The sequence below is a fragment of the Hibiscus syriacus genome, unplaced genomic scaffold (assembly GCF_006381635.1).
Source record: "Hibiscus syriacus cultivar Baekdansim isolate YM2019G1 unplaced genomic scaffold, ASM638163v2 tig00112988_pilon, whole genome shotgun sequence".
Classification (NCBI taxonomy): Eukaryota; Viridiplantae; Streptophyta; class Magnoliopsida; order Malvales; family Malvaceae; genus Hibiscus; species Hibiscus syriacus.
The window spans coordinates 966,728-991,065 of NW_024063432.1; the positions used below are offsets into that span (position 1 = coordinate 966,728).

The 24,338-nt window shown below is 32.2% G+C and overlaps 3 protein-coding genes and 3 pseudogenes across 3 annotated transcripts; all 6 read left to right on the top strand.

The window, feature by feature from the left end:
* Positions 1–751: 751 nt before the first annotated feature.
* On the top strand, positions 752–2,251 carry LOC120185086 (polygalacturonase-like; the record flags this gene model as incomplete). The annotated part of the gene is made up of 4 exons (XM_039189401.1): positions 752–880; positions 961–1,269; positions 1,373–1,888; positions 1,966–2,251. Coding segments are annotated over 4 exons (1,215 nt in total), but the record flags the coding sequence as incomplete, so codon positions are not given.
* A 2,884-nt stretch (positions 2,252–5,135) lies between these two features.
* LOC120185034 lies at positions 5,136–6,636 on the top strand (annotated as a pseudogene).
* A 2,880-nt stretch (positions 6,637–9,516) lies between these two features.
* Positions 9,517–11,031, top strand: LOC120185046 (polygalacturonase-like). The gene is made up of 4 exons (XM_039189377.1): positions 9,517–9,670; positions 9,751–10,059; positions 10,163–10,678; positions 10,756–11,031. Exons 1-4 carry the CDS (start codon positions 9,530–9,532, stop codon positions 11,014–11,016), a joined length of 1,227 nt encoding a protein of 408 aa, XP_039045308.1. The 5' UTR covers positions 9,517–9,529; the 3' UTR covers positions 11,017–11,031.
* A 2,880-nt stretch (positions 11,032–13,911) lies between these two features.
* On the top strand, positions 13,912–15,213 carry LOC120184997 (annotated as a pseudogene).
* A 3,137-nt stretch (positions 15,214–18,350) lies between these two features.
* LOC120185048 lies at positions 18,351–19,477 on the top strand (annotated as a pseudogene).
* A 3,220-nt stretch (positions 19,478–22,697) lies between these two features.
* Positions 22,698–24,142, top strand: LOC120185087 (polygalacturonase-like). The gene is made up of 4 exons (XM_039189402.1): positions 22,698–22,793; positions 22,873–23,184; positions 23,281–23,455; positions 23,868–24,142. The coding sequence occupies exons 1-4, from the start codon at positions 22,716–22,718 to the stop codon at positions 24,140–24,142; spliced, it is 840 nt and encodes a 279-aa protein (XP_039045333.1). The 5' UTR covers positions 22,698–22,715.
* Positions 24,143–24,338: the final 196 nt, after the last annotated feature.

A 24,338-nucleotide genomic window follows, 5' to 3' on the forward strand; every position in this document is an offset into this window, starting at 1 on the left:
AAAAATTTGAAAGCAATAAATGATGGGAAAATATTATATTTTTTACAATAAAAATATTATATTTGATAAATTGTTTGATAGATTTAATATATTTTTAAATATTAGTTGATAGAATATTTAAAAGAATAAATTTAAGATTATATTTTTAAACTAAATTTAATAATTATATTTTTCATATTTATAATTCATGATTATATATAATCTTAAGTTGAGTATTTCAATATAATTAATAATTTTAATTTCTTATTAAAAATAAAATATTCAAAAAATATAAATGGTTCATACATTAATATATGAATATATTTTTTTATTTATACATCTAAATATAAATATACATTTATATAAATAAATTTTTATTCGTATATTGAAATATTTTGATTAAAATATAAACATATTTTAAATACTAGTTTATACAAGAAAAATAAAATATATCAAAAATATAAATGATTCATACATTTAAATATAAATTGAATCATTTATATTTTCTATACATCTATATTTAATAAGAAAATAAAATTATTGGGGCACTGTTTTGCAAGTTTTAAAAGTTGGGGACCTAAATTCAAGTGCCTGAAAAGTTTAATGACCGTTTATATAATTTACCCTAATTTTCTAACTGTGATTTAAGTTGAGGGACCATATTGCAAACGTAATAAATATTGGGGGACTATATTGCAAGTTTTAAAAGTTGGGGGAACTAAATGCAAGCTTCAGAAATGTTCAGTGACCATTACTATACTTTACCCTAAATTTTAATGTTGTTTGTACAATGTCTATAATATTAAATTTATTCTTTACAACCATGGAAGCTCAACTAGGTGCTCTTGATGTCGTAGCTAAGTTTGGCGCAAAGGATGACTTGAATACGGATTTGAGTAAGGTAAGCGAAATTATAGCTCGCTTTAATACTCTAACGGTGAAAAACATGTATAACTTCTTTATTAATCTATTTTGTTTTAGCCATTGTTGGATGCTTGGAAAGAAGCATGTGCTTCGCCAACTCCATCAACAATTGTGATTCCTAAAGGTACATATTTATTAAGTCAAGCAACCCTGGAAGGTCCTTGCAAGGCTCCTATAGAGCTTCAAGTTCAGGGCAATATAAAAGCACCAGCTGATCCTAAAGCTTTCAAGGAGCCTAAATGGGTTAGCTTTCTTCATGTTGAGAACTTTAAATTGTTTGGTGGAGGAGCTTTCGATGGACAAGGGACCGCTGCTTATAAGCGAGAAGGTTGCGAAAAACACGACTTCTGTAGTAACCTCCCCATCGTAAGGTTTCTTACCTTTCACAAGAATTTGATATTATTTTTAATAGTTATAACTAATGCTCATATTTGTTTCTCGTGACTCTTTTAACTCCGAAATTAAACAGAATATCAGGTTTGATTATTTGACCAATGCAATGATACAAGATATAACTATCAGAGATAGCAAACAGTTCCACGCAAATGTTTTGGGATGCAAAAACATTACTTTCGAAAGTGTCACTGTATCTGCACCTGAAGATAGCCCAAACACAGATGGGATTCACATCGGGAGATCAGACGGGGTTAAAATTATCAACACAAATATCAAAACTGGCGACGATTGTATTTCAATTGGGGATGGTTCCAAAAATCTGGACATCACAGGAGTAACTTGTGGACCCGGACACGGCATCAGTATCGGTAGTCTTGGAAATTATGCAAATGAAGAACCAGTTGAAGGAATTAAAGTATCCAAGTGCACCCTGACTAATACTTCGAATGGTGTTAGAATCAAGACTTGGGCAGGTCAATTTCCTGGTACTGCATCGGATATGCATTTTGAGGATATCACCGTGAACAATGTTAGTTGCCCCGTCCTAATTGACCAGAAATACTGCCCATGGAATAAATGCAAAATGAACGTATGTACATACTTATCAATAACCCAATACAATGAAAATAGTTAATCAATCATCTAACTAGTACATTGATCTTGCAGGAAGAATCAAATGTGAAACTAAGCAACATCAGCTTCAAGAACATTCATGGTACGGCTGCGCTTCTGGAGGTTGTCAAACTCGTTTGCAGTGGTACTTTTCCATGCGAAAATGTAGAACTCGCCGACATTGACATTACGTTTAGTGGACCGAATGGACCTGCCAAATCCGAATGTAAAAATGTTACACCAAAAATTACTGGCAAACAGAATCCGGTAGCATGTTCTACTCCCGTACCAGCAAACCCTACCCCTACGGTTTAAATGTTGGCCTGTAATAAAATAACGAAGTGGCTGTAACTCATGTTTCTTTCACTTTATATGGATGCATCCATTTCATTTTAGTTCTAAGTTAATAAGAAATTGCATATTAGATTTGTTTTTTTTAAGAAAAATATACTTTAATAGAAAAGAAATAAAACGTATGTGGTAACATTTTAAGCATTTTGACTTATTCGCTTTGGATGTTTGCAATGCATGTGCGTATACACGATATCTATTTTTATTTCAAGAAAAACATTAAGCAATCATCATTAAAGCTATATAAAAATACACGAGATGTCGTACATACCAAAGTTTACTTATTCAAAATTTTTATTTTATCTGTTTCAAAATTCCAATAAAATATTGATGTCTAGAAGACTTCCTACTCTAACGCTTACTTCGGGTGTGAGTCAGAATAGTTTTTTTCTTGAAAATTTATTCTGAACATTATCTTTCAGAAAACGAAATACATAATTTTAGCCTAGAGATTAGAGTTTGGTTTACTCTACATGTGCATTCCAATAAAGCAAAATATGGTTTGAGAATATTAAAATTTGTCAACTCAACTATTCATTTTTGAATTAAATGTAAAAAAGTTAATTCCAATTTTTTAATATTAATTTTTTAAAAAAGAACTAAATATTATATTTCAAATATATTATCTAATTTTGAAAAAAAAATATTTTTACAAAAATGGCTCTTGTTTTCCAACATTTTAACTTCTAAAGAAATTAGTTATATTTTGCATATTTCTTCACTTCATTTTATAAATTAATATTGAATTTTTTGGGATATCCTATAAATATTATTAGTTTATGAAAGTCGTATTTGAAATATCTTACCATAAAATAAGTGGAAAAAAGGCCTCATAAAAACTTTTTCTAACAAATTTGTAGCATTGTGACAAGCATCGTAATTGTCAAATAAAATTCCTTATTCTCAAAATAAACAAATGAAATAAAGCGTAGTAAAGAGAAGAAGGGACGATCCATAGGAACTTTGCAGCCTCTGACTTCGGATTGTCTTGATTCTGAGACGAAAAATAATGAAAAGAAAAAAAGGGGGTTTTATCATTGAAACGAGAGAATTTAAGAATTGAAAGATAGAAAACTGAAATATAGTAAACCCTTAAAGAAATCAAATGAGTAAAAATAGCCTCGGGCTTTGCGTCGCCTCAATTCCAATTGATCATCGAAATAGATTTACTCTGAATACACGTCGGTTGCATCCTACAAGGCCCAACACTTGTATCTTATTTTTCTCTCCGGTAAAACGAATATTCTCAAGTCTATCTCCAGAATTTAGTTCTTACTTGAACTAGCCACGACTATCGCTGTTAGTAACAATGAAGCTTTAAGCTCTAGAAAAGCCCATGCTCCGATTATGATGTCTCAACAAGAGTCCAATCCGATCTCGATTCGCCTTAGCAGACCGCCGCTAATTTTGTTCCTAGGAAGTTGAATTACGACCAACCGATTCTTCCTCCCAAACTATAAATCCAAAAAGCATTCAAGCCAACGTGCACTTTTTGAAAAAAAGTGTAAAGATTTTAAAGAAAAGGTCGATTACCAAATCAAGATTTCAGAAAACCGAGAACGTTATCCGAAGATGTTAAGTTTTTTTTTTTAATTCTCACAAACGGGATTGAGTCATCGCTAAGCATTTGGCTAATTAAAATTTTAGCTAAGTATGATAAAAATCTTACTTTGGAATTTTTTGAAAAGAAAGTAAAAACTAAAATATAAAGATGAAGAAAATAAAATAAAACCCGAGAGAATTTTATAAAACCAAAAGAGAAAGAAGTTCATGTCCAAGCTTGACCCTAAAGGATATTTATAGCCTCAAAATTTCCTAAAAACCACATGCAAATTCAAAATAAAAATATCCTAAAGATAAATCCTAAAATGTTTTCAAATTCAAACTTAATTTCCTAAAACAACTACTTCTAAGATAACTCTGCCCGTCCACCTTCTAGAGAGTGCTTACTGGACCTTCTAGAGATTGCTCTTGCTGCTGATTGGAGTTTCTAGAAACTATCTCGTGAGAAGTAATCACGTCATGTTTCCAACCATGTTTCCAGAAAATAATAATAAAAAAGCAGAACTCGTCCCTTTTAATGTTGTTTCCAGAAAATAATCTCCCGCACACAAAAAATTGAATCAAAACAACCAAAATCAGTAGCGTAAAATAAACAATGAGGAATAATTATCAACAAAATATGTACAAATTAAAACACTCATCACATTGATGTCATTATCGCCTTAAAAATGTATAATTATCTAGTATATATTTATTATGGAAGAGGTTACAGTATGTTGTAAGTTCTTGTACTCTTCGTGCATTTTAAATATAGTCATTCTAATTTTACTTTTATGAAATTAGGTAATTTTTCAAATTGGAGTGTGCAATTGGACGTTTTAAACTTTACTTCGCCATACATGTGGTAATGTCTATTCCATGTAATCAAAGTTTAGCATTTTGATTTAACACAATCACTAAGTGGATTGAAGATTTTAAAGCAAACACCTATAGGAACTAATTTTCACTTTCTTTTATAGATGATTAAGTTTCGAAGTCTTTAGGAGTGCGAGATATACTTCAAAACTAAAAAATAGTTTTATAAACAAACAATTTTAATTTATATTGATAAAACACTTTAATTTAATTTACATGATTAAAGTTTGCAAACAAACTAGCCAAAAATTTATCCAGCAATGACAGATGTGTAAAATAAACACAATGTAATCATAGAAAGTAAATTCTACCCATAAATTTGCGCACGACACTTAAATTAGAAAAGGTTTGATTGAAAATTTTGGTTGGTTGTAATTTTCCCAACCATCTCTATATATTTGAAAGTAAACAAAAGGAAAACCATTCTACCTTCAAGTGAAAATAAAATAAAAGATATGGCAATAAATTTTATTGTTGTTTGTACAATGTCTATAATATTAAATTTATTCTTTACAACCATGGAAGCTCAACTAGGTGCTCTTGATGTCGTAGCTAAGTTTGGCGCAAAGGATGACTTGAATACGGATTTGAGTAAGGTAAGCGAAATTATAGCTCGCTTTAATACTCTAACGGTGAAAAACATGTATAACTTCTTTATTAATCTATTTTGTTTTAGCCATTGTTGGATGCTTGGAAAGAAGCATGTGCTTCGCCAACTCCATCAACAATTGTGATTCCTAAAGGTACATATTTATTAAGTCAAGCAACCCTGGAAGGTCCTTGCAAGGCTCCTATAGAGCTTCAAGTTCAGGGCAATATAAAAGCACCAGCTGATCCTAAAGCTTTCAAGGAGCCTAAATGGGTTAGCTTTCTTCATGTTGAGAACTTTAAATTGTTTGGTGGAGGAGCTTTCGATGGACAAGGGACCGCTGCTTATAAGCGAGAAGGTTGCGAAAAACACGACTTCTGTAGTAACCTCCCCATCGTAAGGTTTCTTACCTTTCACAAGAATTTGATATTATTTTTAATAGTTATAACTAATGCTCATATTTGTTTCTCGTGACTCTTTTAACTCCGAAATTAAACAGAATATCAGGTTTGATTATTTGACCAATGCAATGATACAAGATATAACTATCAGAGATAGCAAACAGTTCCACGCAAATGTTTTGGGATGCAAAAACATTACTTTCGAAAGTGTCACTGTATCTGCACCTGAAGATAGCCCAAACACAGATGGGATTCACATCGGGAGATCAGATGGGGTTAAATTATCAACACAAATATCAAAACTGGCGACGATTGTATTTCAATTGGGGATGGTTCCAAAAATCTGGACATCACAGGAGTAACTTGTGGACCCGGACACGGCATCAGTATCGGTAGTCTTGGAAATTATGCAAATGAAGAACCAGTTGAAGGAATTAAAGTATCCAAGTGCACCCTGACTAATACTTCGAATGGTGTTAGAATCAAGACTTGGGCAGGTCAATTTCCTGGTACTGCATCGGATATGCATTTTGAGGATATCACCGTGAACAATGTTAGTTGCCCCGTCCTAATTGACCAGAAATACTGCCCATGGAATAAATGCAAAATGAACGTATGTACATACTTATCAATAACCCAATACAATGAAAATAGTTAATCAATCATCTAACTAGTACATTGATCTTGCAGGAAGAATCAAATGTGAAACTAAGCAACATCAGCTTCAAGAACATTCATGGTACGGCTGCGCTTCCGGAGGTTGTCAAACTCGTTTGCAGTGGTACTTTTCCATGCGAAAATGTAGAACTCGCCGACATTGACATTACGTTTAGTGGACCGAATGGACCTGCCAAATCCGAATGTAAAAATGTTACACCAAAAATTACTGGCAAACAGAATCCGGTAGCATGTTCTACTCCCGTACCAGCAAACCCTACCCCTACGGTTTAAATGTTGGCCTGTAATAAAATAACGAAGTGGCTGTAACTCATGTTTCTTTTCACTTTATATGGATGCATCCATTTCATTTTAGTTCTAAGTTAATAAGAAATTGCATATTAGATTTGTTTTTTTAAGAAAATATACTTTAATAGAAAAAGAAATAAAACGTATGTGGTAACATTTTAAGCATTTTGACTTATTCGCTTTGGATGTTTGCAATGCATGTGCGTATACACGATATCTATTTTTATTTCAAGAAAAACATTAAGCATCATCATTAAAGCTATATAAAAATACACGAGATGTCGTACATACCAAAGTTTACTTATTCAAAATTTTTATTTTATCTGTTTCAAAATTCCAATAAAATATTGATGTCTAGAAGACTTCCTACTCTAACGCTTACTTCGGGTGTGAGTCAGAATAGTTTTTTTCTTGAAAATTTATTCTGAACATTATCTTTCAGAAAACGAAATACATAATTTTTAGCCTAGAGATTAGAGTTTGGTTTACTCTACATGTGCATTCCAATAAAGCAAAATATGGTTTGAGAATATTAAAATTTGTCAACTCAACTATTCATTTTTGAATTAAATGTAAAAAAGTTAATTCCAATTTTTTAATATTAATTTTTTAAAAAAGAACTAAATATATATTTCAAATATATTATCTAATTTTGAAAAAAAAATATTTTTACAAAAATGGCTCTTGTTTTCCAACATTTTAACTTCTAAAGAAATTAGTTATATTTTGCATATATTTCTTCACTTCATTTTATAAATTAATATTGAATTTTTTGGGATATCCTATAAATATTATTAGTTTATGAAAGTCGTATTTGAAATATCTTACCATAAAATAAGTGGAAAAAAGGCCTCATAAAAACTTTTTCTAACAAATTTGTAGCATTGTGACAAGCATCGTAATTGTCAAATAAAATTCCTTATTCTCAAAATAAACAAATGAAATAAAGCGTAGTAAAGAGAAGAAGGGACGATCCATAGGAACTTTGCAGCCTCTGACTTCGGATTGTCTTGATTCTGAGACGAAAAATAATGAAAAGAAAAAAAGGGGGTTTTATCATTGAAACGAGAGAATTTAAGAATTGAAAGATAGAAAACTGAAATATAGTAAACCCTTAAAGAAATCAAATGAGTAAAAATAGCCTCGGGCTTTGCGTCGCCTCAATTCCAATTGATCATCGAAATAGATTTACTCTGAATACACGTCGGTTGCATCCTACAAGGCCCAACACTTGTATCTTATTTTTCTCTCCGGTAAAACGAATATTCTCAAGTCTATCTCCAGAATTTAGTTCTTACTTGAACTAGCCACGACTATCGCTGTTAGTAACAATGAAGCTTTAAGCTCTAGAAAAGCCCATGCTCCGATTATGATGTCTCAACAAGAGTCCAATCCGATCTCGATTCGCCTTAGCAGACCGCCGCTAATTTTGTTCCTAGGAAGTTGAATTACGACCAACCGATTCTTCCTCCCAAACTATAAATCCAAAAAGCATTCAAGCCAACGTGCACTTTTTGAAAAAAAGTGTAAAGATTTTAAAGAAAAGGTCGATTACCAAATCAAGATTTCAGAAAACCGAGAACGTTATCCGAAGATGTTAAGTTTTTTTTTAATTCTCACAAACGGGATTGAGTCATCGCTAAGCATTTGGCTAATTAAAATTTTAGCTAAGTATGATAAAAATCTTACTTTGGAATTTTTTGAAAAGAAAGTAAAAACTAAAATATAAAGATGAAGAAAATAAAATAAAACCCGAGAGAATTTTATAAAACCAAAAGAGAAAGAAGTTCATGTCCAAGCTTGACCCTAAAGGATATTTATAGCCTCAAAATTTCCTAAAAACCACATGCAAATTCAAAATAAAAATATCCTAAAGATAAATCCTAAAATGTTTTCAAATTCAAACTTAATTTCCTAAAACAACTACTTCTAAGATAACTCTGCCCGTCCACCTTCTAGAGAGTGCTTACTGGACCTTCTAGAGATTGCTCTTGCTGCTGATTGGAGTTTCTAGAAACTATCTCGTGAGAAGTAATCACGTCATGTTTCCAACCATGTTTCCAGAAAATAATAATAAAAAAGCAGAACTCGTCCCTTTTAATGTTGTTTCCAGAAAATAATCTCCCGCACACAAAAAATTGAATCAAAAACAACCAAAATCAGTAGCGTAAAATAAACAATGAGGAATAATTATCAACAAAATATGTACAAATTAAAACACTCATCACATTGATGTCATTATCGCCTTAAAAATGTATAATTATCTAGTATATATTTATTATGGAAGAGGTTACAGTATGTTGTAAGTTCTTGTACTCTTCGTGCATTTTAAATATAGTCATTCTAATTTTACTTTTATGAAATTAGGTAATTTTTCAAATTGGAGTGTGCAATTGGACGTTTTAAACTTTACTTCGCCATACATGTGGTAATGTCTATTCCATGTAATCAAAGTTTAGCATTTTGATTTAACACAATCACTAAGTGGATTGAAGATTTTAAAGCAAACACCTATAGGAACTAATTTTCACTTTCTTTTATAGATGATTAAGTTTCGAAGTCTTTAGGAGTGCGAGATATACTTCAAAACTAAAAAATAGTTTTATAAACAACAATTTTAATTTATATTGATAAAACACTTTAATTTAATTTACATGATTAAAGTTTGCAAACAAACTAGCCAAAAATTTATCCAGCAATGACAGATGTGTAAAATAAACACAATGTAATCATAGAAAGTAATTCTACCCATATAATTTGCGCACGACACTTAAATTAGAAAAGGTTTGATTGAAAATTTTGGTTGGTTGTAATTTTCCCAACCATCTCTATATATTTGAAAGTAAAGAAAAGGAAAACCATTCTACCTTCAAGTGAAAATAAAATAAAAGATATGGCAATAAATTTTATTGTTGTTTGTACAATGTCTATAATATTAAATTTATTCTTTACAACCATGGAAGCTCAACTAGGTGCTCTTGATGTCGTAGCTAAGTTTGGCGCAAAGGATGACTTGAATACGGATTTGAGTAAGGTAAGCGAAATTATAGCTCGCTTTAATACTCTAACGGTGAAAAACATGTATAACTTCTTTATTAATCTATTTTGTTTTAGCCATTGTTGGATGCTTGGAAAGAAGCATGTGCTTCGCCAACTCCATCAACAATTGTGATTCCTAAAGGTACATATTTATTAAGTCAAGCAACCCTGGAAGGTCCTTGCAAGGCTCCTATAGAGCTTCAAGTTCAGGGCAATATAAAAGCACCAGCTGATCCTAAAGCTTTCAAGGAGCCTAAATGGGTTAGCTTTCTTCATGTTGAGAACTTTAAATTGTTTGGTGGAGGAGCTTTCGATGGACAAGGGACCGCTGCTTATAAGCGAGAAGGTTGCGAAAAACACGACTTCTGTAGTAACCTCCCCATCGTAAGGTTTCTTACCTTTCACAAGAATTTGATATTATTTTTAATAGTTATAACTAATGCTCATATTTGTTTCTCGTGACTCTTTTAACTCCGAAATTAAACAGAATATCAGGTTTGATTATTTGACCAATGCAATGATACAAGATATAACTATCAGAGATAGCAAACAGTTCCACGCAAATGTTTTGGGATGCAAAAACATTACTTTCGAAAGTGTCACTGTATCTGCACCTGAAGATAGCCCAAACACAGATGGGATTCACATCGGGAGATCAGACGGGGTTAAAATTATCAACACAAATATCAAAACTGGCGACGATTGTATTTCAATTGGGGATGGTTCCAAAAATCTGGACATCACAGGAGTAACTTGTGGACCCGGACACGGCATCAGTATCGGTAGTCTTGGAAATTATGCAAATGAAGAACCAGTTGAAGGAATTAAAGTATCCAAGTGCACCCTGACTAATACTTCGAATGGTGTTAGAATCAAGACTTGGGCAGGTCAATTTCCTGGTACTGCATCGGATATGCATTTTGAGGATATCACCGTGAACAATGTTAGTTGCCCCGTCCTAATTGACCAGAAATACTGCCCATGGAATAAATGCAAAATGAACGTATGTACATACTTATCAATAACCCAATACAATGAAAATAGTTAATCAATCATCTAACTAGTACATTGATCTTGCAGGAAGAATCGAATGTGAAACTAAGCAACATCAGCTTCCAGAACATTCATGGTACGGCTGCGCTTCCGGAGGTTGTCAAACTCGTTTGCAGTGGTACTTTTCCATGCGAAAATGTAGAACTCGCCGACATTGACATTACGTTTAGTGGACCGAATGGACCTGCCAAATCCGAATGTAAAAATGTTACACCAAAAATTACTGGCAAACAGAATCCGGTAGCATGTTCTACTCCCGTACCAGCAAACCCTACCCCTACGGTTTAAATGTTGGCCTGTAATAAAATAACGAAGTGGCTGTAACTCATGTTTCTTTTCACTTTATATGGATGCATCCATTTCATTTTAGTTCTAAGTTAATAAGAAATTGCATATTAGATTTGTTTTTTTAAGAAAAATATACTTTAATAGAAAAAGAAATAAAACGTATGTGGTAACATTTTAAGCATTTTGACTTATTCGCTTTGGATGTTTGCAATGCATGTGCGTATACACGATATCTATTTTTATTTCAAGAAAAAACATTAAGCAATCATCATTAAAGCTATATAAAAATACACGAGATGTCGTACATACCAAAGTTTACTTATTCAAAATTTTTATTTTATCTGTTTCAAAATTCCAATAAAATATTGATGTCTAGAAGACTTCCTACTCTAACGCTTACTTCGGGTGTGAGTCAGAATAGTTTTTTTCTTGAAAATTTATTCTGAACATTATCTTTCAGAAAACGAAATACATAATTTTTAGCCTAGAGATTAGAGTTTGGTTTACTCTACATGTGCATTCCAATAAAGCAAAATATGGTTTGAGAATATTAAAATTTGTCAACTCAACTATTCATTTTTGAATTAAATGTAAAAAAGTTAATTCCAATTTTTTAATATTAATTTTTTAAAAAAGAACTAAATATTATATTTCAAATATATTATCTAATTTTGAAAAAAAAATATTTTTACAAAAATGGCTCTTGTTTTCCAACATTTTAACTTCTAAAGAAATTAGTTATATTTTGCATATATTTCTTCACTTCATTTTATAAATTAATATTGAATTTTTTGGGATATCCTATAAATATTATTAGTTTATGAAAGTCGTATTTGAAATATCTTACCATAAAATAAGTGGAAAAAAGGCCTCATAAAAACTTTTTCTAACAAATTTGTAGCATTGTGACAAGCATCGTAATTGTCAAATAAAATTCCTTATTCTCAAATAAACAAATGAAATAAAGCGTAGTAAAGAGAAGAAGGGACGATCCATAGGAACTTTGCAGCCTCTGACTTCGGATTGTCTTGATTCTGAGACGAAAAATAATGAAAAGAAAAAAGGGGGTTTTATCATTGAAACGAGAGAATTTAAGAATTGAAAGATAGAAAACTGAAATATAGTAAACCCTTAAAGAAATCAAATGAGTAAAAATAGCCTCGGGCTTTGCGTCGCCTCAATTCCAATTGATCATCGAAATAGATTTACTCTGAATACACGTCGGTTGCATCCTACAAGGCCCAACACTTGTATCTTATTTTTCTCTCCGGTAAAACGAATATTCTCAAGTCTATCTCCAGAATTTAGTTCTTACTTGAACTAGCCACGACTATCGCTGTTAGTAACAATGAAGCTTTAAGCTCTAGAAAAGCCCATGCTCCGATTATGATGTCTCAACAAGAGTCCAATCCGATCTCGATTCGCCTTAGCAGACCGCCGCTAATTTTGTTCCTAGGAAGTTGAATTACGACCAACCGATTCTTCCTCCCAAACTATAAATCCAAAAAGCATTCAAGCCAACGTGCACTTTTTGAAAAAAAGTGTAAAGATTTTAAAGAAAAGGTCGATTACCAAATCAAGATTTCAGAAAACCGAGAACGTTATCCGAAGATGTTAAGTTTTTTTTTTAATTCTCACAAACGGGATTGAGTCATCGCTAAGCATTTGGCTAATTAAAATTTTAGCTAAGTATGATAAAAATCTTACTTTGGAATTTTTTGAAAAGAAAGTAAAAACTAAAATAAGATGAAGAAAATAAAATAAACCCGAGAGAATTTTATAAAACCAAAAGAGAAAGAAGTTCATGTCCAAGCTTGACCCTAAAGGATATTTATAGCCTCAAAATTTCCTAAAAACCACATGCAAATTCAAAAAAAATATCCTAAAGATAAATCCTAAAATGTTTTCAAATTCAAACTTAATTTCCTAAAACAACTACTTCTAAGATAACTCTGCCCGTCCACCTTCTAGAGAGTGCTTACTGGACCTTCTAGAGATTGCTCTTGCTGCTGATTGGAGTTTCTAGAAACTATCTCGTGAGAAGTAATCACGTCATGTTTCCAACCATGTTTCCAGAAAATAATAATAAAAAAGCAGAACTCGTCCCTTTTAATGTTGTTTCCAGAAAATAATCTCCCGCACACAAAAAATTGAATCAAAACAACCAAAATCAGTAGCGTAAAATAAACAATGAGGAATAATTATCAACAAAATATGTACAAATTAAAACACTCATCACATTGATGTCATTATCGCCTTAAAAATGTATAATTATCTAGTATATATTTATTATGGAAGAGGTTACAGTATGTTGTAAGTTCTTGTACTCTTCGTGCATTTTAAATATAGTCATTCTAATTTTACTTTTATGAAATTAGGTAATTTTTCAAATTGGAGTGTGCAATTGGACGTTTTAAACTTTACTTCGCCATACATGTGGTAATGTCTATTCCATGTAATCAAAGTTTAGCATTTTGATTTAACACAATCACTAAGTGGATTGAAGATTTTAAAGCAAACACCTATAGGAACTAATTTTCACTTTCTTTTATAGATGATTAAGTTTCGAAGTCTTTAGGAGTGCGAGATATACTTCAAAACTAAAAAATAGTTTTATAAACAAACAATTTTAATTTATATTGATAAAACACTTTAATTTAATTTACATGATTAAAGTTTGCAAACAAACTAGCCAAAAATTTATCCAGCAATGACAGATGTGTAAAATAAACACAATGTAATCATAGAAAGTAAATTCTACCCATATAATTTGCGCACGACACTTAAATTAGAAAAGGTTTGATTGAAAATTTTGGTTGGTTGTAATTTTCCCAACCATCTCTATATATTTGAAAGTAAAGAAAAGGAAAAACCATTCTACCTTCAAGTGAAAATAAAATAAAAGATATGGCAATAAATTTTATTGTTGTTTGTACAATGTCTATAATATTAAATTTATTCTTTACAACCATGGAAGCTCAACTAGGTGCTCTTGATGTCGTAGCTAAGTTTGGCGCAAAGGATGACTTGAATACGGATTTGAGTAAGGTAAGCGAAATTATAGCTCGCTTTAATACTCTAACGGTGAAAAACATGTATAACTTCTTTATTAATCTATTTTGTTTTAGCCATTGTTGGATGCTTGGAAAGAAGCATGTGCTTCGCCAACTCCATCAACAATTGTGATTCCTAAAGGTACATATTTATTAAGTCAAGCAACCCTGGAAGGTCCTTGCAAGGCTCCTATAGAGCTTCAAGTTCAGGGCAATATAAAAGCACCAGCTGATCCTAAAGCTTTCAAGGAGCCTAAATGGGTTAGCTTTCTTCATGTTGAGAACTTTAAATTGTTTGGTGGAGGAGCTTTCGATGGACAAGGGACCGCTGCTTATAAGCGAGAAGGTTGCGAAAAACACGACTTCTGTAGTAACCTCCCCATCGTAAGGTTTCTTACCTTTCACAAGAATTTGATATTATTTTTAATAGTTATAACTAATGCTCATATTTGTTTCTCGTGACTCTTTTAACTCCGAAATTAAACAGAATATCAGGTTTGATTATTTGACCAATGCAATGATACAAGATATAACTATCAGAGATAGCAAACAGTTCCACGCAAATGTTTTGGGATGCAAAAACATTACTTTCGAAAGTGTCACTGTATCTGCACCTGAAGATAGCCCAAACACAGATGGGATTCACATCGGGAGATCAGACGGGGTTAAAATTATCAACACAAATATCAAACTGGCGACGATTGTATTTCAATTGGGGATGGTTCCAAAATCTGGACATCACAGGAGTAACTTGTGGACCCGGACACGGCATCAGTATCGGTAGTCTTGGAAATTATCAAATGAAGAACCAGTTGAAGGAATTAAAGTATCCAAGTGCACCCTGACTAATACTTCGAATGGTGTTAGAATCAAGACTTGGGCAGGTCAATTTCCTGGTACTGCATCGGATATGCATTTTGAGGATATCACCGTGAACAATGTTAGTTGCCCCGTCCTAATTGACCAGAAATACTGCCCATGGAATAAATGCAAAATGAACGTATGTACATACTTATCAATAACCCAATACAATGAAAATAGTTAATCAATCATCTAACTAGTACATTGATCTTGCAGGAAGAATCAATGTGAAACTAAGCAACATCAGCTTCAAGAACATTCATGGTACGGCTGCGCTTCCGGAGGTTGTCAAACTCGTTTGCAGTGGTACTTTTCCATGCGAAAATGTAGAACTCGCCGACATTGACATTACGTTTAGTGGACCGAATGGACCTGCCAAATCCGAATGTAAAATGTTACACCAAAATTACTGGCAAACAGAATCCGGTAGCATGTTCTACTCCCGTACCAGCAAACCCTACCCCTACGGTTTAAATGTTGGCCTGTAATAAAATAACGAAGTGGCTGTAACTCATGTTTCTTTTCACTTTATATGGATGCATCCATTTCATTTTAGTTCTAAGTTAATAAGAAATTGCATATTAGATTTGTTTTTTTAAGAAAAATATACTTTAATAGAAAAAGAAATAAACGTATGTGGTAACATTTTAAGCATTTTGACTTATTCGCTTTGGATGTTTGCAATGCATGTGCGTATACACGATATCTATTTTTATTTCAAGAAAAAACATTAAGCAATCATCATTAAAGCTATATAAAAATACACGAGATGTCGTACATACCAAAGTTTACTTATTCAAATTTTTATTTTATCTGTTTCAAAATTCCAATAAAATATTGATGTCTAGAAGACTTCCTACTCTAACGCTTACTTCGGGTGTGAGTCAGAATAGTTTTTTCTTGAAAATTTATTCTGAACATTATCTTTCAGAAAACGAAATACATAATTTTTAGCCTAGAGATTAGAGTTTGGTTTACTCTACATGTGCATTCCAATAAAGCAAAATATGGTTTGAGAATATTAAAATTTGTCAACTCAACTATTCATTTTGAATTAAATGTAAAAAAGTTAATTCCAATTTTTTAATATTAATTTTTTAAAAAAGAACTAAATATTATATTTCAAATATATTATCTAATTTTGAAAAAAAAATATTTTTACAAAAATGGCTCTTGTTTTCCAACATTTTAACTTCTAAAGAAATTAGTTATATTTTGCATATATTTCTTCACTTCATTTTATAAATTAATATTGAATTTTTTGGGATATCCTATAAATATTATTAGTTTATGAAAGTCGTATTTGAAATATCTTACCATAAAATAAGTGGAAAAAATGCCTCATAAAAACTTTTCTAACAAATTTGTAGCATTGTGACAAGCATCGTAATTGTCAAATAAAATTCCTTATTCTCAAAATAAACAAATGAAATAAAGCGTAGTAAAGAGAAGAAGGGACGATCCATAGGAACTTTGCAGCCTCTGACTTCGGATTGTCTTGATTCTGAGACGAAAAATAATGAAAAGAAAAAAGGGGGTTTTATCATTGAAACGAGAGAATTTAAGAATTGAAAGATAGAAAACTGAAATATAGTAAACCCTTAAAGAAATCAAATGAGTAAAAATAGCCTCGGCTTTGCGTCGCCTCAATTCCAATTGATCATCGAAATAGATTTACTCTGAATACACGTCGGTTGCATCCTACAAGGCCCAACACTTGTATCTTATTTTTCTCTCCGGTAAAACGAATATTCTCAAGTCTATCTCCAGAATTTAGTTCTTACTTGAACTAGCCACGACTATCGCTGTTAGTAACAATGAAGCTTTAAGCTCTAGAAAAGCCCATGCTCCGATTATGATGTCTCAACAAGAGTCCAATCCGATCTCGATTCGCCTTAGCAGACCGCCGCTAATTTTGTTCCTAGGAAGTTGAATTACGACCAACCGATTCTTCCTCCCAAACTATAAATCCAAAAAGCATTCAAGCCAACGTGCACTTTTTGAAAAAAGTGTAAAGATTTAAAGAAAGGTCGATTACCAAATCAAGATTTCAGAAAACCGAGAACGTTATCCGAAGATGTTAAGTTTTTTTTTAATTCTCACAAACGGGATTGAGTCATCGCTAAGCATTTGGCTAATTAAAATTTTAGCTAAGTATGATAAAATCTTACTTTGGAATTTTTTGAAAAGAAAGTAAAAACTAAAATATAAAGATGAAGAAAATAAAATAAAACCCGAGAGAATTTTATAAAACCAAAAGAGAAGAAGTTCATGTCCAAGCTTGACCCTAAAGGATATTTATAGCCTCAAAATTTCCTAAAAACCACATGCAAATTCAAAATAAAATATCCTAAAGATAAATCCTAAAATGTTTTCAAATTCAAACTTAATTTCCTAAAACAACTACTTCTAAGATAACTCTGCCCGTCCACCTTCTAGAGAGTGCTTACTGGACCTTCTAGAGATTGCTCTTGCTGCTGATTGGAGTTTCTAGAAACTATCTCGTGAGAAGTAATCACGTCATGTTTCCAACCATGTTTCCAGAAAATAATAATAAAAAAGCAGAACTCGTCCCTTTTAATGTTGTTTCCAGAAAATAATCTCCCGCACACAAAAAATTGAATCAAAACAACCAAAATCAGTAGCGTAAAATAAACAATGAGGAATAATTATCAACAAAATATGTACAAATTAAAACACTCATCACATTGATGTCATTATCGCCTTAAAAATGTATAATTATCTAGTATATATTTATTATGGAAGAGGTTACAGTATGTTGTAAGTTCTTGTACTCTTCGTGCATTTTAAATATAGTCATTCTAATTTTACTTTATGAAATTAGGTAATTTTTCAAATTGGAGTGTGCAATTGGACGTTTTAAACTTTACTTCGCCATACATGTGGTAATGTCTATTCCATGTAATCAAAGTTTAGCATTTTGATTTAACACAATCACTAAGTGGATTGAAGATTTTAAAGCAAACACCTATAGGAACTAATTTTCACTTTCTTTTATAGATGATTAAGTTTCGAAGTCTTTAGGAGTGCGAGATATACTTCAAAACTAAAAATAGTTTTATAAACAAACAATTTTAATTTATATTGATAAAACACTTTAATTTAATTTACATGATTAAAGTTTGCAAACAAACTAGCCAAAAATTTATCCAGCAATGACAGATGTGTAAAATAAACACAATGTAATCATAGAAAGTAAATTCTACCCATAAATTTGCGCACGACACTTAAATTAGAAAAGGTTTGATTGAAAATTTTGGTTGGTTGTAATTTTCCCAACCATCTCTATATATTTGAAAGTAAAGAAAAGGAAAACCATTCTACCTTCAAGTGAAAATAAAATAAAGATATGGCAATAAATTTTATTGTTGTTTGTACAATGTCTATATTAAATTTATTCTTTACAACCATGGAAGCTCAACTAGGTGCTCTTGATGTCGTAGCTAAGTTTGGCGCAAAGGATGACTTGAATACGGATTTGAGTAAGGTAAGCGAAATTATAGCTCGCTTTAATACTCTAACGTGAAAAACATGTATAACTTCTTTATTAATCTATTTTGTTTTAGCCATTGTTGGATGCTTGGAAAGAAGCATGTGCTTCGCCAACTCCATCAACAATTGTGATTCCTAAAGGTACATATTTATTAAGTCAAGCAACCCTGGAAGGTCCTTGCAAGGCTCCTATAGAGCTTCAAGTTCAGGGCAATATAAAAGCACCAGCTGATCCTAAAGCTTTCAAGGAGCCTAAATGGGTTAGCTTTCTTCATGTTGAGAACTTTAAATTGTTTGGTGGAGGAGCTTTCGATGGACAAGGGACCGCTGCTTATAAGCGAGAAGGTTGCGAAAAACACGACTTCTGTAGTAACCTCCCCATCGTAAGGTTTCTTACCTTTCACAAGAATTTGATATTATTTTTAATAGTTATAACTAATGCTCATATTTGTTTCTCGTGACTCTTTTAACTCCGAAATTAAACAGAATATCAGGTTTGATTATTTGACCAATGCAATGATACAAGATATAACTATCAGAGATAGCAAACAGTTCCACGCAAATGTTTTGGGATGCAAAACATTACTTTCGAAAGTGTCACTGTATCTGCACCTGAAGATAGCCCAAACACAGATGGGATTCACATCGGGAGATCAGACGGGTTAAAATTATCAACACAAATATCAAAACTGGCGACGATTGTATTTCAATTGGGGATGGTTCCAAAAATCTGGACATCACAGGAGTAACTTGTGGACCCGGACACGGCATCAGTATCGGTAGTCTTGGAAATTATGCAAATGAAGAACCAGTTGAAGGAATTAAAGTATCCAAGTGCACCCTGACTAATACTTCGAATGGTGTTAGAATCAAGACTTGGCAGTCAATTTCCTGGTACTGCATCGGATATGCATTTTGAGGATATCACCGTGAACAATGTTAGTTGCCCCGTCCTAATTGACCAGAAATACTGCCCATGGAATAAATGCAAAATGAACGTATGTACATACTTATCATAACCCAATACAATGAAAATAGTTAATCAATCATCTAACTAGTACATTGATCTTGCAGGAAGAATCAATGTGAAACTAAGCAACATCAGCTTCAAGAACATTCATGGTACGGCTGCGCTTCCGGAGGTTGTCAACTCGTTTGCAGTGGTACTTTTCCATGCGAAAATGTAGAACTCGCCGACATTGACATTACGTTTAGTGGACCGAATGGACCTGCCAAATCCGAATGTAAAAATGTTACACCAAAATTACTGGCAAACAGAATCCGGTAGCATGTTCTACTCCCGTACCAGCAAACCCTACCCCTACGGTTTAAATGTTGGCCTGTAATAAAATAACGAAGTGGCTGTAACTCATGTTTCTTTTCACTTTATATGGATGCATCCATTTCATTTTAGTTCTAAGTTAATAAGAAATTGCATATTAGATTTGTTTTTTTAAGAAAAATATACTTTAATAGAAAAAGAAATAAAACGTATGTGGTAACATTTTAAGCATTTTGACTTATTCGCTTTGGATGTTTGCAATGCATGTGCGTATACACGATATCTATTTTTATTTCAAGAAAAACATTAAGCAATCATCATTAAAGCTATATAAAATACACGAGATGTCGTACATACCAAAGTTTACTTATTCAAATTTTTATTTTATCTGTTTCAAAATTCCAATAAAATATTGATGTCTAGAAGACTTCCTACTCTAACGCTTACTTCGGGTGTGAGTCAGAATAGTTTTTTTCTTGAAAATTTATTCTGAACATTATCTTTCAGAAAACGAAATACATAATTTTTAGCCTAGAGATTAGAGTTTGGTTTACTCTACATGTGCATTCCATAAAGCAAAATATGGTTTGAGAATATTAAAATTTGTCAACTCAACTATTCATTTTTGAATTAAATGTAAAAAAGTTAATTCCAATTTTTTAATATTAATTTTTTAAAAAAGAACTAAATATTATATTTCAAATATATTATCTAATTTTGAAAAAAAAATATTTTTACAAAAATGGCTCTTGTTTTCCAACATTTTAACTTCTAAAGAAATTAGTTATATTTTGCATATATTTCTTCACTTCATTTTATAAATTAATATTGAATTTTTTGGGATATCCTATAAATATTATTAGTTTATGAAAGTCGTATTTGAAATATCTTACCATAAAATAAGTGGAAAAAAGGCCTCATAAAAACTTTTTCTAACAAATTTGTAGCATTGTGACAAGCATCGTAATTGTCAATAAAATTCCTTATTCTCAAATAAACAAATGAAATAAAGCGTAGTAAAGAGAAGAAGGGACGATCCATAGGAACTTTGCAGCCTCTGACTTCGGATTGTCTTGATTCTGAGACGAAAAATAATGAAAAGAAAAAAGGGGGTTTTATCATTGAAACGAGAGATTTAAGAATTGAAAGATAGAAAACTGAAATATAGTAAACCCTTAAAGAAATCAAATGAGTAAAATAGCCTCGGGCTTTGCGTCGCCTCAATTCCATTGATCATCGAAATAGATTTACTCTGAATACACGTCGGTTGCATCCTACAAGGCCCAACACTTGTATCTTATTTTTCTCTCCGGTAAAACGAATATTCTCAAGTCTATCTCCAGAATTTAGTTCTTACTTGAACTAGCCACGACTATCGCTGTTAGTAACAATGAAGCTTTAAGCTCTAGAAAAGCCCATGCTCCGATTATGATGTCTCAACAAGAGTCCAATCCGATCTCGATTCGCCTTAGCAGACCGCCGCTAATTTTGTTCCTAGGAAGTTGAATTACGACCAACCGATTCTTCCTCCCAAACTATAAATCCAAAAAGCATTCAAGCCAACGTGCACTTTTTGAAAAAAGTGTAAAGATTTTAAAGAAAAGGTCGATTACCAAATCAAGATTTCAGAAAACCGAGAACGTTATCCGAAGATGTTAAGTTTTTTTTAATTCTCACAAACGGGATTGAGTCATCGCTAAGCATTTGGCTAATTAAAATTTTAGCTAAGTATGATAAAAATCTTACTTTGGAATTTTTTGAAAAGAAAGTAAAAACTAAAATATAAAGATGAAGAAAATAAAATAAAACCCGAGAGAATTTATAAAACCAAAAGAGAAAGAAGTTCATGTCCAAGCTTGACCCTAAAGGATATTTATAGCCTCAAATTTCCTAAAACCACATGCAAATTCAAAATAAAAATATCCTAAAGATAAATCCTAAAATGTTTTCAATTCAAACTTAATTTCCTAAAACAACTACTTCTAAGATAACTCTGCCCGTCCACCTTCTAGAGAGTGCTTACTGGACCTTCTAGAGATTGCTCTTGCTGCTGATTGGAGTTTCTAGAAACTATCTCGTGAGAAGTAATCACGTCATGTTTCCAACCATGTTTCCAGAAATAATAATAAAAAGCAGAACTCGTCCCTTTTAATGTTGTTTCCAGAAAATAATCTCCCGCACACAAAAATTGAATCAAAACAACCAAAATCAGTAGCGTAAAATAAACAATGAGGAATAATTATCAACAAAATATGTACAAATTAAAACACTCATCACATTGATGTCATTATCGCCTTAAAAATGTATAATTATCTAGTATATATTTATGGAAGAGGTTACAGTATGTTGTAAGTTCTTGTACTCTTCGTGCATTTTAAATATAGTCATTCTAATTTTACTTTTATGAAATTAGGTAATTTTTCAAATTGGAGTGTGCAATTGGACGTTTTAAACTTACTTCGCCATACAGTGGTAATGTCTATTCCATGTAATCAAAGTTTAGCATTTTGATTTAACACAATCACTAAGTGGATTGAAGATTTTAAAGCAAACACCTATAGGAACTAATTTTCACTTTCTTTTATAGATGATTAAGTTTCGAAGTCTTTAGGAGTGCGAGATATACTTCAAACTAAAAATAGTTTTATAAACAAACAATTTTAATTTATATTGATAAACACTTTAATTTAATTTACATGATTAAAGTTTGCAAACAAACTAGCCAAAATTTATCCAGCAATGACAGATGTTAAAATAAACACAATGTAATCATAGAAAGTAAATTCTACCCATATAATTGCGCACGACACTTAAATTAGAAAAGGTTGATTGAAAATTTTGGTTGGTTGTAATTTTCCCAACCATCTCTATATATTGAAAGTAAAGAAAAGGAAAACCATTCTACCTTCAAGTGAAAATAAAATAAAGATATGGCAATAAATTTTATTGTTGTTTGTACAATGTCTATAATAAATTTATTCTTTACAACCATGGAAGCTCAACTAGGTGCTCTTGATGTCGTAGCTAAGTTTGGCGCAAAGGATGACTTGAATACGGATTTGAGTAAGGTAAGCGAAATTATAGCTCGCTTTAATACTCTAACGTGAAAAACATGTATAACTTCTTTATTAATCTATTTTGTTTTAGCCATTGTTGGATGCTTGGAAAGAAGCATGTGCTTCGCCAACTCCATCAACAATTGTGATTCCTAAAGGTACATATTTATTAAGTCAAGCAACCCTGGAAGGTCCTTGCAAGGCTCCTATAGAGCTTCAAGTTCAGGGCAATATAAAAGCACCAGCTGATCCTAAAGCTTTCAAGGAGCCTAAATGGGTTAGCTTTCTTCATGTTGAGAACTTTAAATTGTTTGGTGGAGGAGCTTTCGATGGACAAGGGACCGCTGCTTATAAGCGAGAAGGTTGCGAAAACACGACTTCTGTAGTAACCTCCCCTCGTAAGGTTTCTTACCTTTCACAAGAATTTGATATTATTTTTAATATTATAACTAATGCTCATATTGTTTCTCGTGACTCTTTTAACTCCGAAATTAAACAGAATATCAGGTTTGATTATTTGACCATGCCAATGATACAAGATATAACTATCAGAGATAGCAACAGTTCCACGCAAATGTTTTGGGATGCAAAAAACATTACTTTCGAAAGTGTCACTGTATCTGCACCTGAAGATAGCCCAAACACATGGGATTCACATCGGGAGATCAGACGGGGTTAAAATTATCAACACAAATATCAAAACTGGCGACGATTGTATTTCAATTGGGGATGGTTCCAAAAATCTGGACATCACAGGAGTAACTTGTGGACCCGACACGGCATCAGTATCGGTAGTCTTGGAAATTATGCAAATGAAGAACCATTGAAGGAATTAAAGTATCCAAGTGCACCCTGACTAATACTTCGAATGGTGTTAGAATCAAGACTTGGGCAGGTCAATTTCCTGGTACTGCTCGGATATGCATTTTGAGGATATCACCGTGAACAATGTTAGTTGCCCCGTCCTAATTGACCAGAAATACTGCCCATGGAATAAATGCAAAATGAACGTATGTACATACTTATCAATAACCCAATAAATGAAAATAGTTAATCAATCATCTAACTAGTACATTGATCTTGCAGGAAGAATCAATGTGAAACTAAGCAACATCAGCTTCAAGAACATTCATGGTACGGCTGCGCTTTCGGAGGTTGTCAAACTCGTTTGCAGTGGTACTTTTCCATGCAAAAATGTAGAACTCGCCGACATTGACATTACGTTTAGTGGACCGAATGGACCTGCCAAATCCGAATGTAAAAATGTTACACCAAAAATTACTGGCAAACAAAATCCGGTAGCATGTTCTACTCCCGTACCAGCAAACCCTACCCTCGGTTTAAATGTTGGCCTGCAATAAATAACGAAGTGGCTGTAACTCATGTTTCTTTTCACTTTATATGGATGCATCCATTTCATTTTAGTTCTAAGTTAATAAGAAATTTTCATATTAGATATGTTTTTTTAAAGAAAAATATACTTTAATAGAAAAAGAAATAAAACGTATGTGGTAACATTTTAAGCATTTTGACTTATTCGCTTTGGATGTTTGCAAT

Excerpts from the sequence above, each read along its gene's own strand:
- LOC120185046 (XM_039189377.1), top strand. The coding sequence starts at position 9,530 with ATGGCAATAAATTTTATTGTTGTTTGTACAATGTCTATAATATTAAAT. Across the intron at positions 9,671-9,750 it reads TGAATACGGATTTGAGTAAG|CCATTGTTGGATGCTTGGAA; the intron begins GTAAGCGAAATT and ends ATTTTGTTTTAG. Across the intron at positions 10,060-10,162 it reads TCTGTAGTAACCTCCCCATC|AATATCAGGTTTGATTATTT; the intron begins GTAAGGTTTCTT and ends GAAATTAAACAG.
- LOC120185087 (XM_039189402.1), top strand. The coding sequence starts at position 22,716 with ATGGAAGCTCAACTAGGTGCTCTTGATGTCGTAGCTAAGTTTGGCGCA. Across the intron at positions 22,794-22,872 it reads TGAATACGGATTTGAGTAAG|CCATTGTTGGATGCTTGGAA; the intron begins GTAAGCGAAATT and ends ATTTTGTTTTAG. Across the intron at positions 23,185-23,280 it reads TAGTAACCTCCCCTCGTAAG|AATATCAGGTTTGATTATTT; the intron begins GTTTCTTACCTT and ends GAAATTAAACAG.